General features: G+C 33.8%; 2 protein-coding genes across 2 annotated transcripts; both read right to left on the bottom strand.

The window, feature by feature from the left end:
* Nucleotides 1–66: 66 nt before the first annotated feature.
* LOC133173591 (ovoinhibitor-like) lies at nucleotides 67–4,183 on the bottom strand. The gene is made up of 5 exons (XM_061308571.1): nucleotides 4,153–4,183; nucleotides 3,046–3,169; nucleotides 1,375–1,641; nucleotides 1,053–1,256; nucleotides 67–145 (listed from the first exon to the last, which is right to left on the bottom strand). Exons 1-5 carry the CDS (start codon nucleotides 4,181–4,183, stop codon nucleotides 67–69), a joined length of 705 nt encoding a protein of 234 aa, XP_061164555.1.
* A 1,154-nt stretch (nucleotides 4,184–5,337) lies between these two features.
* LOC133172947 (etoposide-induced protein 2.4 homolog) lies at nucleotides 5,338–15,535 on the bottom strand. The gene is made up of 10 exons (XM_061307806.1): nucleotides 15,354–15,535; nucleotides 13,814–13,958; nucleotides 13,166–13,226; nucleotides 12,125–12,191; nucleotides 11,475–11,599; nucleotides 11,250–11,366; nucleotides 7,752–7,863; nucleotides 7,432–7,543; nucleotides 7,122–7,196; nucleotides 5,338–5,810 (listed from the first exon to the last, which is right to left on the bottom strand). The coding sequence occupies exons 1-10, from the start codon at nucleotides 15,415–15,417 to the stop codon at nucleotides 5,657–5,659; spliced, it is 1,032 nt and encodes a 343-aa protein (XP_061163790.1). The 5' UTR covers nucleotides 15,418–15,535; the 3' UTR covers nucleotides 5,338–5,656.
* Nucleotides 15,536–16,599: the final 1,064 nt, after the last annotated feature.

Raw genomic sequence — 16,599 nt, 5'->3', positions numbered from 1 at the left:
AGAATACCTGTTTTCTTACTATGTTAATGTAACTAGAATTAAAGTCTCAGATTTCTTTTATTCCAATCAGAATGTATGATGACAAAACGACGAGGTCTGGATAGTTAGGGCGCCATTGCTACACTTGGCTTTCGCAAACTCACATCTGAAAGAGAAACGCCACGTCACAATGATATTATAAATTCATCAAAAGTGTGGACATTACGGTCATGTAGAGTAGCCTTTCCCCTCTTAAATCCCCTGGCACTAGAGTAAGACACCCCCCCCCCCGGAAAATAGGCTCTACAGTAAGATTTCCCCTACGAAAATCCTACAAACCATGCAGACTCCCTTTTCCGGGGGGGGGGGGGGGGAGGGAGGGAATCCTACTCTGTGTGATAGCTATAAAGTGCAATTTCCGCCAGAGCGACCACCCCCTCAAATAAAATATCTATGAGAAGGGAGAGGGCGACAAATTATTACAAGCATCCCTTCTATAAATTTTCCCACACGTGCTCTGGCAGCACATTATTACAAGTGTCCCTTCTATAATTTTCCCACACGTGCTCTGGCGACACATTATTACAAGTGTCCCTTCTATAATTTTCTCACACGCCGTGCTCTGGTGACACATTATTACAAGCGTCCCTTCTATAATTTTCCCACACGTGCTCTGGCAGCACATTATTACAAGCGTCCCTTCTATAATTTTCCCACACGTTCTCTGGCAGAATGTCCAACCAATTTTTTGAAGCAATAATATAATATGGCACTATGTAATCGCGCATGGTTGGACAAACTTTCAATTATAGTCATGGAAACAAAACGAAGGAATTTTATTTTAAATGGATTTATTCTCCAATTTTGTATTTCATACATGTTTATTGTATCAACCTTGTTGCAAATGCTCATTTTATGTCTTGATTACATATTTTCCAGTTCTCACTCGAGCTCGCAGTTGTAATAACAACATATTACATGTACATATTGTATGTACATGAACTCCCTCGTTATAATAGAGATGTATTTTTTTTATGCCTTATTATAATGGTAACACATTGGTATGTACTCACTCATTATTATACACGACACCATCACTTGCACACACGTGACTTCCTGTGGACGGACACAAGATGGAATCTTTGTTGTCACAGAATAACTGTTGAGTGGGGTCCAGGGTGGTAGGCTGGCGTGTTGTGGTGGTGGTATGATGGCAGAAGGAATTATTTTGCTTGCTTAAATTACCATTACTGCACACGGCTTTTGCAAACTCACAACTGTGTTAACAGAGTTAAAATGAGTTAACTGTAAGTTCCATCTTTCTCTATTCTCTATATGCTACTGTATTATAAAAATGCATTCTGTTAAAGAGAAGAGGGAAAATTGCTGCATTACCTGTTTTTGTACATGACACCGTCACTGCCGCAAACGTGATCTACACTGCTTGGACAAGCAACAGAATCCTTGTTGTCGCAAAATATCTGTTGATAGGAGTCTAGTGTTGTAGGATTTGATGTAGGTAGATGTGTTGTAGGAGGGCGGGAGGTGGGTGGGCTTGTGGAAGGACGACTTACGGTCTGAGTTGTCTGAATTCCTGGACAGTGACCCAGAGAAGCAATGTCCAGTGCAGGATTCTTACACTTTGCTACGCTAAATTCACAACTGACAAAAACCAAAAAAAAAACGTGTGAGGTATTTTGATAATCATAGAAGCCCAGAAGTTCAGATTTGTTGCTGTTTCTTTATTATACGCCCGCTTTTCAAGCGGGGGATGTATAGTGATGGGGTGTCCGTCCATCCATCTAGTTGTACGTCCGTCCGTTACGCTTTGGGGTACCCATCTCTTATCCACAACCTCTCTTGAACAACTGAATAAAATTTAATGAGACTTTCACAGAATCTTTGTTACATATGTTGTGCACAACAAAACATAGACACTGCTATTCTCTTTATAATATTGAGGGTACCCATCTTTTATCCGCAGCTCCTCCTATACCACCGAATAAAATTTAATTATACTTTCACAGAATCTTTGTTACATATTGCCATTGTGCACCTCCTATTTTACTTTTTGATTGGATACTTATTTCGGGTCTCCCAGAGCAAAACATGGATACTGCCATTCTATATATATAAAATCGATGGTACCCATCTATGATCTGCAATTGCTCCTATACCTCTGAATAAAATTTAATATTTTTAGTTATTTTTTACTGAATCTTTATTACACAGAGCCATTGTACACCTCCTATTTTATTTTTTAATTGGACACATATTTCAGATTTCCCATAGCAAAACAAAGACACTGTTATTTTTTCTTTAATATTGAGGGTACATGTACCCATTTCTTATCCGCAACTCCTCCTATACCAATAAATATAAAATTTAAAGATAATTTCACATAATCTTTGTTACATATTGCCATTGTGCACCTCCTATTTTACTTTTTGATTGGATACTTATTTCGGGTCTCCCAGAGCAAAACATGGATACTGCCATTCTATATATATAAAATCGATGGTACCCATCTATGATCTGCAATTGCTCCTATACCTCTGAATAAAATTTAATATTTTTAGTTATTTTTTACTGAATCTTTATTACACAGAGCCATTGTGCACCTCCTATTTTATTTTTTAATTGGACACATATTTCAGATTTCCCATAGCAAAACAAAGACACTGTTATTTTTTCTTTAATATTGAGGGTACATGTACCCATTTCTTATCCGCAACTCCTCCTATACCAATAAATATAAAATTTAAAGATAATTTCACATAATCTTTATTACATAGTGTCATTGTGCATCTCCTACTTTATGTTTTGATCCAACAGATATTTGGGCTTTCCCATAGCAAAAAATGGACTTAGCCATTATAATCATATAGGAGGCTAGTGGTATCATTTTGTGACCTCAGTGCTTACAGTACCTCTAGTTTAGAAAATAGAAGATACAAAGATACTTAGGGATCCTTTTCCTGAAAATAAGCTATGAAAGAATAATTCTGAACAAAATCAGCTGTATGTTTAAAATACATCAGTTTAATTATTACGTGTCGGACTCACAAGTTGTTGTAGTGCGATCCATCTGTAGCGCATACTGTCTCGTCTGATTCTATTGGTTGGTAAGAATCACATCCTAGAGCAATGGTCTCTTGGCAGATCTGTGATTGGTCGGCTGCAAAAACCGCTACCAAAAGAACTGTAAATTCTTTTCATTATATAAGGGATGTCAACTTGGTCTACCTTGTATTTGTCCATATTTTGTAAATTATTTCTTATATTAGGCCAATCCAAGTTTTTTCTATGTTTAGCGTCCGCGTGCGCCTTGGTTTTTGACACCCCATTTCAGAGAAAAAAAAAAATCAGGAGTCCTAAAATTGATTATTTTGGTCAAAATCTCGGAATTTTGTCAAGTTCTTTAAATATTTCTCTCTAGTATGTCATATTATGTATATTTTAAGCATTTAATACCTTGATTTTACAAAACAAAAGATATTTCTAGGAGAAAAATAGATTCATGAAATCAAATTCTTTGAATGATGTCATTTTTATTACTGTAAAGTCTGTGTTTTATTTTTTGGCTTGTGTGTTTTTTGCGAATAGGTAGGTAGGTTTTTGAAAGATGGGTGGACGCTAAACAAAGGAAAAACTTGGAATGACCTTAGCGTTATTTCGCTAGGCCTGACATTCCGTTTATTCTGTTCGTTTCATCATCAAGATAATGAATGAAATGTACATAGATATTGTTATCAATGAAGACAGAGCTTTTAAATGAACTGAAATTCTTGACAGGAATATTTTAAAAGAAGCTAGACTGAGAAATGTCAGATTTACTAACATCTATATCTCTGAGTTTATGACATGTGAACTAATTACTATAAAAGTGTTTGCCACGTTTGCCGATAATTTTTTTTAATTGAATCTACATTTAGTTATAAAATCTTTTTTAAGACTTTGCCTAAAATACCGACTCATATTTTCACTGTCATTACTAATTCAACTAACACTGAAATATTCCGATGAATTCCGGTCGTTTTAAAAAGATGAAAAAAATGATTTATTGATAAAAATGAATAAATAAACACTATGCTATTGAGTGTGACTCTCCATACATGTCTATATGCTCTGACACTTGAATATCCATGAAAGATCAATAAAAATATACAGTACCTGGGAAATATAAGAGATTTCTGTTAAACATATTGTTTTTACGAGATCCGAGTCAAGGGTCAAAAGGTCGCACGATAACACTCATTTCATAAGCGTACGATCATTGTAAAGGCCTAAAAGGGTAATGGTTCTAATAGAAAATATTTGTGCCGTGTCATAGATTTTACCTTTAAGAGTTAAACAGAAATGTGAGATTAAATACAGAGAAAACAATTCATTACTTCAGAATGAAGATAAAGTATTATAAAACAAGCATAGAATTATCCTCTGACTTTTATACACTAAAACTTATTAATAACAATATCGCCGAATGACCAAGATCGGAATGAAATAGAAAACATGGCAGGGAATAGGTATTGTTTAGACAAAGCGCGAGTAAGTGCCGAGTATGGTGGGAATCACGCACAGTCACAGTTTCTACCAAATGTGAGACAAAATCACGGTGTCAACCAATTTGAGATATCTGTGAGACATGCAAGTTTAATTTACCAGAATGAGATGCCAGAAATAAAGATTACAACAGAGAGACAAGTGATCAGACATGTATACTGAATGGCCAGAACTGAGGGACGAGTGAGACATGGCAGCATTATGTATACCGTACATATAAGTACTAATATAGAAACATTGCAATGCTCCCTTAAACACCATATTATGCTATACTTCTGAATAACTAGGCCTGTAGAACGCGGGGGGGGGGCACTTTTTTTTCTGAGTATAGTAATTTGCTATATTAAATTTCATTTCCCTTAAGATGCCAATTGCCCCCCCCCCTACTTTTTGTAGTTGTAAGGTTGAGCACAGGCAGATTAAAGGATTTGCAGTAAACTAGGTATTTTTTTTTATTTTGCTTGTCAGATAATTTTGGGAAGTTGCCCCTCCCTTTTGAAACCGTTGCTACGGGCCTGATTTTCTCGCCAATAGATCTTATCAGGAACTAGTTATTTAATTTTGTGTCTATGTAGATGCCAAGGAAAGATTTCAAATAAACTGTCAAATTGTGAGAAAAAGTTGTTGTGAATAAATGTTGGTTTATGGTACTGTGAATTTTTTTTGTTATTACGAAATATAAAAAATTCCAGGCAGAAAAGGTAGGTACTGTACACACAATTAGTTCCTCTGGACATTTAAAAATAGTATTTTTTTAATCTTTAAGTCGAAGTTTATCAAAATCCAATTCCAAGCAATGATAATGTGTTTTTATTAAATCAAAATGCAATACTTGACAATTAGAGAGACTCGTACATAAACAGATTTCACTGTAATATACACATTACTGGTTCATTTTGATCACAATCATTCCAATTTTAAAAATTATTTTTTTCTCACAAATTCCATACTCCATTCACATTGTCCTTCAAATTCATTCAAATAAAACTAACACAGACATGTAGTCATGATATCATAATTATATATTAATTATACAAAGTCTCTATACGTTCATTCACACAACTCTTTATATATAATTATATTTAGTATTCAGAAGTACATTATTTTCACTTTGTCATCTATAAGTTGATGGTTCAGTGATGCGTGTCTGTTTCCTAGGAGATGAAGACTGTTGAGTATTTACAGGCGTACTTTTGGATTTCACCGATTGTCGAAAAAGAATATTTGTAATCATCACAACTGGAGCAAAGAGTCTCAATGGTGAATGGCTTTAAAAAGAAATGTAAGTAATCAGAACCTTCAAATGTCACCTTGATTAACTGTAATCTAAAAGTAAGGTCAAATAAACGTCATCTCAAAGGAAGGTCAAATAAATGTAATCTAAAAGTAAGGTCAAATAAATGTCATCTCAAAGTAAGGTCAAATAAATGTCATCTCAAAGTAAGGTCAAATAAATGTCATCTCAAAGTAAGGTCAAATAAAGGTCATCTCAAAGTAAGGTCAAATAAAGGTCATCTCAAAGTAAGGTCAAATAAATGTCATCTCAAAGTAAGGTCAAATAAATGTCATCTCAAAGTAAGGTCAAATAAAGGTTATCTCAAAGTAAGGTCAAATAAATGTCATCTCAAAGTAAGGTCAAATAAATGTCATCTCAAAGTAAGGTCAAATAAATGTCATCTCAAAGTAAGGTCAAATAAATGTCATCTCAAAGTAAGGTCAAATAAATGTCATCTCAAAGTAAGGTCAAATAAATGTCATCTCAAAGTAAGGTCAAATAAATGTCATCTCAAAGTAAGGTCAAATAAATGTCATCTCAAAGTAAGGTCAAATAAAGGTAATCTCAAAGTAAGGTCAAATAAATGTCATCTCAAAGTAAGGTCAAATCTAACATTTAACAAATCTAGTAGTATACATATATATATCCCTACATGCACCATCTATGCATGTTCCATCCAGATAAGCTTAATAGTACTTCAGAAGGAAACCTGCTCTGAAGTTTTGTTCTGATTTCTCATACAGGAAAATATAGGTCAGATGCAGCATTGGAAGTATGTCTGGTAGTATACATCTTCAGACACATCACCCATGTAAGTTTGGTTTATATACTGCTTGTAGCTCCTTGGGAATGGACCTGTTACAAAAACATTAATCTGATCACTGAACCAGAATAATTGCATTTGAAGCAAGTCTGGTGTTACAAGTATGCATACCTACATGTAGAAGCATCATCAAATACATTTGGTCAGGTATGGTTTATAGCTACTTTGGAATAGACCTGCCCCAAGTGATTTGGTTACTCATAAAGAAAATATAGGTTAAATCTGAATACATGTATGTACAGTGTAGTGGCTTGCATTCATGGATGCATCATCGAAGCAAGTTTGATCCATGTAGGGCTTGTGGTTACTTGGGAATAGAGCATGCTCTAAAAACTTGAACATGAGATGTTGACAGTAATGCCAATGCCAGCATCAGGAGCATAGCATTTCATCACGGGGAGCATAAAACAACTGAAAACAACTGTCTTAAAGTCAATTTCAGCTATAGGTCAAAAATGACTGAATGAAAAAATGACGTACCAGATTTGTGAATTTTCATCTGCATCATTGGCACTCAATATGAACAACGGGAAGAGTATGGAGAAAATGCAACCACTGAAAGAATGAAAAGATAAAGAAATAAATAGTACAGTAACTACATAAACATTGAGAATACTGACACGTGTTAAAATTTACACCATTCAAATTCATAGTATTCATGACAGTATATCTTCAATAGTTCTGCTGTATATTTACCAATAGATTATCATAAATTATCAATTACCAATATATTTAATTTTCTATACCTTATAAATATCTAGAATTTAATGATGAAATATAAATCATGTACCTAATGATCACAGAGGATGACATGGACGTTAAAAAGGCAAGAGGAATGCCAAATCCAAAGAAGTATGGCCAGTAGGACTCAATGTACGCCAGACGTTTGTGAACCTCCCAACCTGAGGTTTAGAGACAAACAAGAAAAATGAGATTTAATGACAGCAACATCTCTATTTATTAACAAAAATGGCTTAAATATACAAATGTTTAAAACTTTTTTCATTATTAATGTTCTGATTAAGTCAGTTTATCATTTGCACTTGGAATGAAGAGAAATTTTTAAAATATTCAATTGATATGAATACCATATTATTATATAAGTCTTACCCATATTAAACCATTTGTACTCAAACGCATACAGAGAGTAGAGAAGAGTCATGTGAAGAAAGCCCACCATATATCCAACCCCAGGTATAGGAAGAAACGTGGCCAAAGTACTCTACAAATAAAAATGACAAATCATTATATCCATTTTTTAAATAATTTAAATATTTGCATATATTAACAGCTTGAAGAAAATTTGAAATACACTGCATGTGAACCTGAAATGTCTCAGACTGAAAATCACTGAATCATCTCTAGGAATTCTATAAGTATGTTTGAACTAGGAACATGTATCAGTTATTTGTTAGCTCCATGCTGTTACATTGTTATATTGGACATATATCAGTTATTTGTTAGCTCCCCGCTGTTACCCTGTTATATTGGAAATGTATCAGTTATTTGTTAGCTCCATGCTGTTACATTGTTATATTGGACATATATCAGTTATTTGTTAGCTCCCTGCTGTTACCCTGTTATATTGGAAATGTATCAGTTATTTGTTAGCTCCCTGCTTTTACCCTGTTATATTGGAAATGTATCAGTTATCTGTTAGCTCAATGCTTTTACATTATTATATTGGAAATGTATCAGTTTTTGGTTAGTTCCATGCTGTTGCACTATTATATTGGACATGTATCAGTTATTTGTTAGCCCCCTGCTTTTACACTAATATATTGGACATGTATCAGTTATTTGTTAGCTCCCTGCTGTTACACTATTATATTGGACATGTATCAGTTATTTGTTAGCCCCCTGCTTTTACACTATTATATTGGACATGTATCAGTTATTTGTTAGTTCCCTGCTGTAACCCTGTTATATTGGAAATGTATCAGTTATTTGTTAGCTCCCAGATTTACACTATTATATTGGAAATGTATCAATTTTTGGTTAGTTTCCTGCTGTTACACTATTATATTGGACATGTATCAGTTATTTGTTAGCCCCCTGCTTTTACACTAATATATTGGACATGAATCAGTTATTTGTTAGCTCCCTGCTGTTACACTTTTATATTGGACATGTATCAGTTATTTGTTAGCTCCCTGCTTTTACACTATTATATTGGACATGTATCAGTTATTTGTTAGCTCCCTGCTGTTACACTATTATATTGGACATGTATCAGTTATTTGTTAGCTCCTTGCTGTTACCCTGTTATATTGGACATGTATCGGTTATTTGTTAGCTCCTTGCTGCTAAAATGTTATTTTGAACATGTATCAATTATCTGTAAGCTCCCTGTTGTCACACTATTATATTGAACTTGTATCAGTTATTTGTAAACTCCATGCTGTTAAAATGTTTTATTGAACATGTTTCACTAATCAGTTATTTGTTACCTCCCTGCTGTTACACTGTTATTCTTGACATATATGTTATTTGTTACCTGCCTACTATTACACTGTTATATTGAACATGTATCAGTTATTTGTACTTCCCTCTGTTAATCTATTATACTGGATATGTATCAGTTATTTGTTAGCTACATGCTGTTACACTGTTATACTGAACATGTATCAGTTACTTATTAGCTCCCTGCTGATACCTTGGTTAGATTTCACATATTTATATCAGTTATTTGTTAACTCTATGCTGTAACACTGTTATATTGAACATGTATCAGTTATTTGTAACTTCCCTGCTATTACACTGTTATATTGAACATGTGTAAATTACTTATTAGCTCCCTGCTGATACCTTGGTTAGATTTCACATATTTGTATCAGTTATTTGTTAACTTCATGTCTTTACACTGTTTAATATATTGGATATATATTAGTTATTTGTGAGCTCTATGTTGTTACATTATTAAATTGAACATGTTTTAGTTACTTGTTAGCTCCCTGCTGTTACACTGTTATATTGGAAATGTATCAGTTATTTGTTAGTTCCCTCCTGTTACAATGTTGTACTGGACATGTATCAATTATTTGTTGGTTCCATGCTTTTACACTGTTATATTGAACATGTATCAGTTATTTGTACTCCTTCCTGTTAATCTATTATACTGGACATGTATCAGTTATTTGTTTACTCCATGCCTTTACACTGTATAATATACTTGCACATATATTAGTTATTTGTGAACTCTATGTTGTTACATTATTAAATTGAACATGTATTAGTTACTGGTTAGCTCCCTGCTGTTACACTGTTATATTGAACATGTATCAGTTATTTGTTAAATCCCTCCTGTTACAGTGTTGTACTGGACATGTATCAGTTATTTGTTCCCTGCTTTTACACTGTTACATTGAACATGTATCAGTGGTTTGTAAAATCCATGCTTTTACACTGTTATATTGGGCATGTTTCAGTTATCTGTGAGCTTCCTGCTGTAATCTGTTTCATTATATATGTACCTTTAAAAATTGTTTCATATATAAATCTATACTTAAAAAATTCTGACATGTTTTACTGGGTGGCCCAAAGAAAATCAGTGTTGGACCTCTAAGTGAGATGTTGGGCCTTTCAATAAGATATTAGACTGCTATGATGTTTTTTTACGTCACACTGTAGGTAGGATCAGTCATTTGTTGGTTTTCGATAGTTACAGAATTTACCAAGTTAAATGCACAGGGTGGGTAAAGGAAATTGACATCATGGAAGCAGTGCAAGAATGTCCTAATACATGTAAGAAGTAAAAGGTATAACACAACATTTATTGACTGTGTTCTTGGGCAAAATTTAGTTATTTGTTAGCTCCCTGCTTTTTCCATGGTTATATTGGGCATGTATCAGTTATTTGTTAGCTCCCTGCTGTTACCCTGTTATATTGGACATATATCAGTTATTTGTTAGCTCCCTGCTGTTGCCCTGTTATATTGGACATGTATCAGTTATTTGTTAGCTCCCTGCTTTCACACTGTTATATTGGACATGTATCAGTTATTTATTAGTTCCCTGCTGTTACACTATTATATTGGACATGTATCAGTTATTTGTTAGCTCCCTGCTGTTGCCCTGTTATATTGGACATGTATCAGTTATTTGTTAGCTCCCTGCTTTTCCACTGTTATATTGGACATGTATCAGTTATTTATTAGTTCCCTTCTGTTACACTATTATATTGGACATGTATCAATTATTTGTTAGTTCCCTGCTGTTACACTATTATATTGGACATGTATCAGTTATTTGTTAGCTCCCTGCTTTTACACTATGATATTGGACATGTATCAGTTATTTGTTAGCTCCTTGCTGTTGCCCTGTTATATTGGACATGTATCAGTTATTTGTTATCTCCCTGCTTTTACACTGTTATATTGGACATGTATCAGTTATTTATTAGTTCCCTGCTGTTACACTATTATATTGGACATGTATCAGTTATTTGTTAGTTCCCTGCTGTTACACTATTATATTGGACATGTATCAGTTATTTGTTAGCTCCCTGCTGTTACCCTGTTATATTGAACATGTATCACTAATCAGTTATTTGTTAGCTCCCTATTGTTACATTGTTATACTGGACATAATAAATATGGAGAGATTTACCTGAATAAGGAAGAATGCCTGGAGCAAAACGCTGAACAATAGGTCAGCCACCAATACACTTAGATTTATTGGAGTTGGACGACCCCTCGATTTAATGTAAGCTGCATCTGCAATATCCTGCAAATTGGAAAATAAACCCATAGTAACTATAATGATGATTTGTTTAAATTTACAAGGTACAAATAAACAGTAGATTTCTCATATTTAAAAAATGCCAACACAAACCTGGAACCACATGCAGTTTACAATTTTACTGATGGCAAATAAAGGTAAAATCCAGAGAGCTCCAAAAATCCAAGACAAGATGGAGCTGATCCATAGCCAGGTCACATGAAGGTTTTCTGATCCAGCTAAAACCAGATACATGTAAGATGAATTACTTCTCTACTGTTCATGTTTCATAATAACAACCAATGGGGAAAAAAATTCCACTGATGCTATTCAGTTTTAAAAGCTTTACAAAACTGCTCTTCCCTATCAAAAATTACAATCACACATCCTTGTCCTTTCATACTCCATTAATATCTAAAAATTCTAATCAACCTTGCTTTCCACTGAAAAAAACTTCAACAATACTTATTTACTTAGTATACAGGGTTGTTTTCACCCCATGTTATTTTTCCCCTTTCATACTTGCAACCAATTTTGCCCTGTTTTAATTTTGCACAGTCACATTTCTATTGAAGAAATTATACTGTGTTCTTTGAAATTGCCCTGTTTAAAATTTGCTCACCTGTGAGTAGTGTGAAAGGGGCAAAAATAAAACAGGGCGAAAATTTCCCTGTATACATTATAAGTTGTCAACAACATTTTAAAACTTATAATTCAAGCAAGTACAATATAGAAATGTCACTTGACACACCAAAACCACTTACCAAATATCAACTCTGTAAACCACAGCAAACATGGTAGTAAGGCCCAGTGAAATAATAAAATACTCATCTGAAAAAAAAGCAGATGTACATGATAAAGAGAAAGATAACATCCATTTCTTGTGCGCAATAATAACTTCTAGGAAAATGTCATATACATATTGTATGAATATGTGTACAAAATTCTTCCGAAATTTAATGGAGTAAAATCAGTATGACCCAAACATTGAGTCTTCAATCTGAGTATTGAAAAAAAAACAGCAGCTCATTTTCAATGTGAAAGTTGCATGTGACTAAAGTTGGTACAGTAGTACATATGTATAACAATGTAGTTTTGGTAACCAGCTAAAGTTGGTAGTATTACAATGTAGTTTTGGTAGCCAGCTAAAGTTGGTAGTATTACAATGTAGTTTTGGTAGCCAGCTAAAGTTGGTAGTATTACAATGTAGTTTTGTTAGGACAGCTTAAGTTGGTAGTATTACAGTGTAGTCTTGTTCATCCTCGCAAGCCAGGGGTCCTGAGTCAACATGTTGTGGTTGGACCCCTGGCATATTTCATTCAATATTTGTGGGTTGACTGTACCGACGTCTTTCGGAAAAATTACAACCAATCACATTAAGCCATTCTATGATAAACAACTTGTAACACATGCATTTGAGGTGTCAACTGAATCCTTATCTAACTATTTATGAAAGCTTTAATTTGATTGGTGCTTCTCAATGAGAGAAGCAAGCCCACGAATATTGAATGAAATATGCCAGGTGTCCAACGGCAACGTGTTGACTCAGGACCCCTGGCTTGCGAGGTGAGTCTTGTTAGGCCAGCTAAAGTTGGTAGTATTACAATGTAGGCTTGGTAAGCCAGCTAAAATTGGTGGCTTGCCTGAATTACAACCACATTACACCAGACAAGGTGGTTTTTGTATATGTCACTAACACCTCTTTTTATTATTATATATTATTATAATATTATTATACTATTTTTTTAAGGCCTGTTACAGATACATCTACTTGTATGAACTCAGTATTAGATAAAGCAACTTACCAAAAAAACACCTCCATTCCATAGTGAACATTGGAAAAGTCTCTGCTTTACAGTGGGTTCTCTGTAAATTACACATACATGTTAAATGATGGACTATCAATACTACACCACTGGATCAGACAGCAGTACTTTTTGGTGATGTTTACATATAATTATTAGACTACAGTAAAACTTGTCCATCTGGACACCACTAGTTCCATACAATTGGCCTGATTCTACGTGCCATGATTTAGAAACATTGAATTGAATTTACTCTTCATGTAGAAGCTTGAATATTAATTTGACTCATTATGGAATTCATTCTATCTCTGAAGCCAACACTTGAAAAAACTTGAATATAAACTTCATAACATATTATCTCACAGTTCTTAAAACTTTGATCCCTATTGTGACCTAACCCTAGCCCCAGAAGTCATGATATGAACACACTTTAATCTACTCAATATTTACAAGCTTTCATTTAATTATTTTCTGGTCTAGTGGTTTATGAGAAGATTAATATTAAACATGGGGTTCTGGAGGAGACATTGAAAATAAGAAAAAATTATGCTGAACACATGTATTCACACAAAAGCGAAGATGTAAACACACCAGAGAAATTTAAAAAAAAAAAATTGGGTCCATATGTCAGATGAGTTTAAAAATTACTTTTTAGTTTCTTTGACCTCAGAGCTTCCTTTTAGTTTTTGTTTTTCTGCTCTCCGACGGGCCAGAGTTGTCTTTGGTTCAGTTTTCTTTTGCTCACCATCACTACTTGAATCAGTTGCTTCATATCTAAAAATTTTCAATATACCTGAAAAAAATATTAGTTTATATAAGAATAAACATTGTTAATTTTGATTGAATTTTTTCCTTCTACTGCTTTCATCCTTAGCAGCAAAAGATATATGAACCAACAATGGAGAGTTGATCAGTTAACATAGCATCCCTGTTGGTAGTTTAAATCCCCATTAACATCAACATATTCTGTTATATGATATCATGTAATTAAAATAGAAGAGATAATAATGATTCTACTCACAAATATGTTTCACACATCAAGATATCATAAAAAAACTCTTACTAATACTCGATGTTATTTTTAATTTTCTGAGGAATTATTAAAATAATATATGACTTGCCCATGTGTCTGAGACCTTGACCTTTTGTATTTATTATTAACAAAGCATTGGAAAATGTAAATATTAGGGAAAACATACAAAAATTAAATATGGTCCATGGGCAACAATACTCACCCGAGTAACCCTTGGCCCTACTGTTCTTCATCAGAAGTTTTTAAAAAATTACTTTACTACTTACTGGTAATTCAGATGAAAAATTCTTACTCAATATCTTGACACCATCTTAGCCCCAAGACAACACAAGCTAACTTTATTCCCCACACCCTAAGGATGCCTCAATATCATTTAAACTATCATGGCCTTGCTGTTCTGCAGAATGAGTAAATGCACATGAGGTAAAAACTGCTCCCTGATTTTAGTTCAAATCTATCCCAAATTATTTAGAAAACAAAATATGAATCCACCGCACAACTTGGGATTGTTTCCATATGAATGCAATTTAATGTGACCCTGCTATTTTTCAGGAGAGTTGTTTTAAATAAAATCCTTATATATTTCCTTTTAAAATATTGGTCCTCTATTGTGGCCCCATCCTACCCCCAGGGGCTATGATTTGAACTAACTTGAATTTGCACTCCCTGGGGATGCTTCAATTATCATTAATCATAGCCCTTGTGTTCTTGATAAGATTTTTAAACATTTTTTCTTATATATTCCCATGTAAAATTTTTATCACTATCATGGGGACCATGGTAGTGATTGATGAGAAAAGCTCACTGGAGCATTTGGCTTCTATGAGCCTCAGCCTGTTTTACAAGTTGGCATTAAGTATTAGTTGTTTCAGTTTGCAGAAAACATGACTGTAGTAACTGCTCATGGATTTGGCATTTAAATACAGTTTGACTCTACAGGTACAGCAAATCTCTTCCATCTGTCCTGTATACAACTGTTGAACACAATACACTTCTTTTCTGATGACTTCTTTGACACATAAAAACAACATGAACAACTCTATTGTATTGTATTGTAATGAAATTTATTTTTCAGGCATTTTACAGCCTAAAACTTACACATATCTACATGCTTTGTATGTTTTACAGTAATAGTCATGATGAAAAAAATCTTACCTAAAATGCTATCTCTAAATCCTTGAATTATTCCATTGATTATTTCTTTTGTGGAATCGGCCATCCTTCGACTTTAGGTGTGTCTTTCAGTCATTCTAAATAGAATATACCTACGACTGTACAATATTAATCTGTGATATAATTAAGGTTCATTCAAGGTATTTAATTCGTCAGCTCCCCTTGTCCTCCCTCTGTGTGTTGACTGTTGTAGTGCGCAGATTTTCTGCGCTTGTTGCTAATATCAATAGAAACAAATATTTAAAAACAATTATAAGCAATAAAAGTAATTCGTTTATCATTTCAATGTAAGATTTGTATAAAATTACAATAAAACAATAAGGAACTTGCGTTTTTTGTCTCAAAAGTGGTATCAAAGAAAACATTTTTAATTGATATAAGGATCCGGAAAAAAAGCTACTGCATTGTGGGCCACATTTGGCCTCTTTTTCACGTGGTTCTCAACAAGAAGCATGGTATAACAAATATTGAGACTCATAATCTTGCCTAATAACTCTATTCTCTATTTCAAGTATTTTTCTTTGGCAGGAAGAACGAACACTTATGAATATGGCCTGAAAAGTGTCTGAATACCTATATCTTAATGGTCGAGATTGAATGACAAGTGATAAGGAAAAGGGGGGATAGTGGTATTGAATCCGAAACGTCAAATCTGCATTATGTTAGGTCTGTTCTATGGCCACAATCAAAAGGATGTGCATTTCATTAAATTTAATAAATTAATTACGTTCTGAACTTTTTAATTTTGCAAGATCTACAGGAGATGGTTTGAGACATGGAATGATTACAACTTTGCTTTTGGCATTTGATTACTTAAATGTCAAGGAAAACCTTGTATACTGTGTGTTACAGCCTCTAACACTGAGTTATTTTCAGATAAAACTTTCAATTAATTTCAGCATATTACCATAATTTACTTATCATTGCATCAGGGAAATCTAGGAAAGGATAACCATGAGGTCCAGTCCAAAGACTATTTCAACCTATGTAGCTAATGTTGACGGTGCGACCGTTAGAGCGAGCGCAGATATTTATTCAGGTTTAATTTAGATTGCACTCGATCGTCAAACTGCATGTGACATTTGGTCCGTCTAGACTCTGATGTCACATGACGTTGTATTTAAGTTGCATTACCAAACTGAAGCCTGAACATTGTTGACTTTAATGAAGTTCGTTTTATTTACTATTTATCTGCAATATATTCATTAAATCAAGGCGAGTTTATTTT

Source organism: Saccostrea echinata, unplaced genomic scaffold (genome assembly GCF_033153115.1).
Source record: "Saccostrea echinata isolate AGI-Se365-2 ecotype Australia unplaced genomic scaffold, CSIRO_AGI_Sech_v1 ptg000056l, whole genome shotgun sequence".
NCBI classification, from domain to species: Eukaryota; Metazoa; Mollusca; class Bivalvia; order Ostreida; family Ostreidae; genus Saccostrea; species Saccostrea echinata.
Note: the sequence above shows the minus strand (reverse complement) of the source record. Positions and strands in the feature narration are given on the sequence as shown.

Bases quoted from the DNA above. Each gene is read 5' to 3' on its own strand.
- LOC133173591 (XM_061308571.1), bottom strand. From the start codon at position 4,183: ATGTTTAACAGAAATCTCTTATATTTCCCAG. The intron at 3,170-4,152 runs GTACTGTATATT...TTCTTTTGGTAG, and splicing joins AAATCTCTTATATTTCCCAG to CGGTTTTTGCAGCCGACCAA. The intron at 1,642-3,045 runs GTGAGTCCGACA...GGTTTTTGTCAG, and splicing joins GGATCGCACTACAACAACTT to TTGTGAATTTAGCGTAGCAA.
- LOC133172947 (XM_061307806.1), bottom strand. From the start codon at position 15,417: ATGGCCGATTCCACAAAAGAAATAATCAATGGAATAATTCAAGGATTT. The intron at 13,959-15,353 runs GTAAGATTTTTT...TATTTTTTTCAG, and splicing joins ATTTAGAGATAGCATTTTAG to GTATATTGAAAATTTTTAGA. The intron at 13,227-13,813 runs GTAATTTTTAAA...TGTAATTTACAG, and splicing joins GAGGTCAAAGAAACTAAAAA to AGAACCCACTGTAAAGCAGA.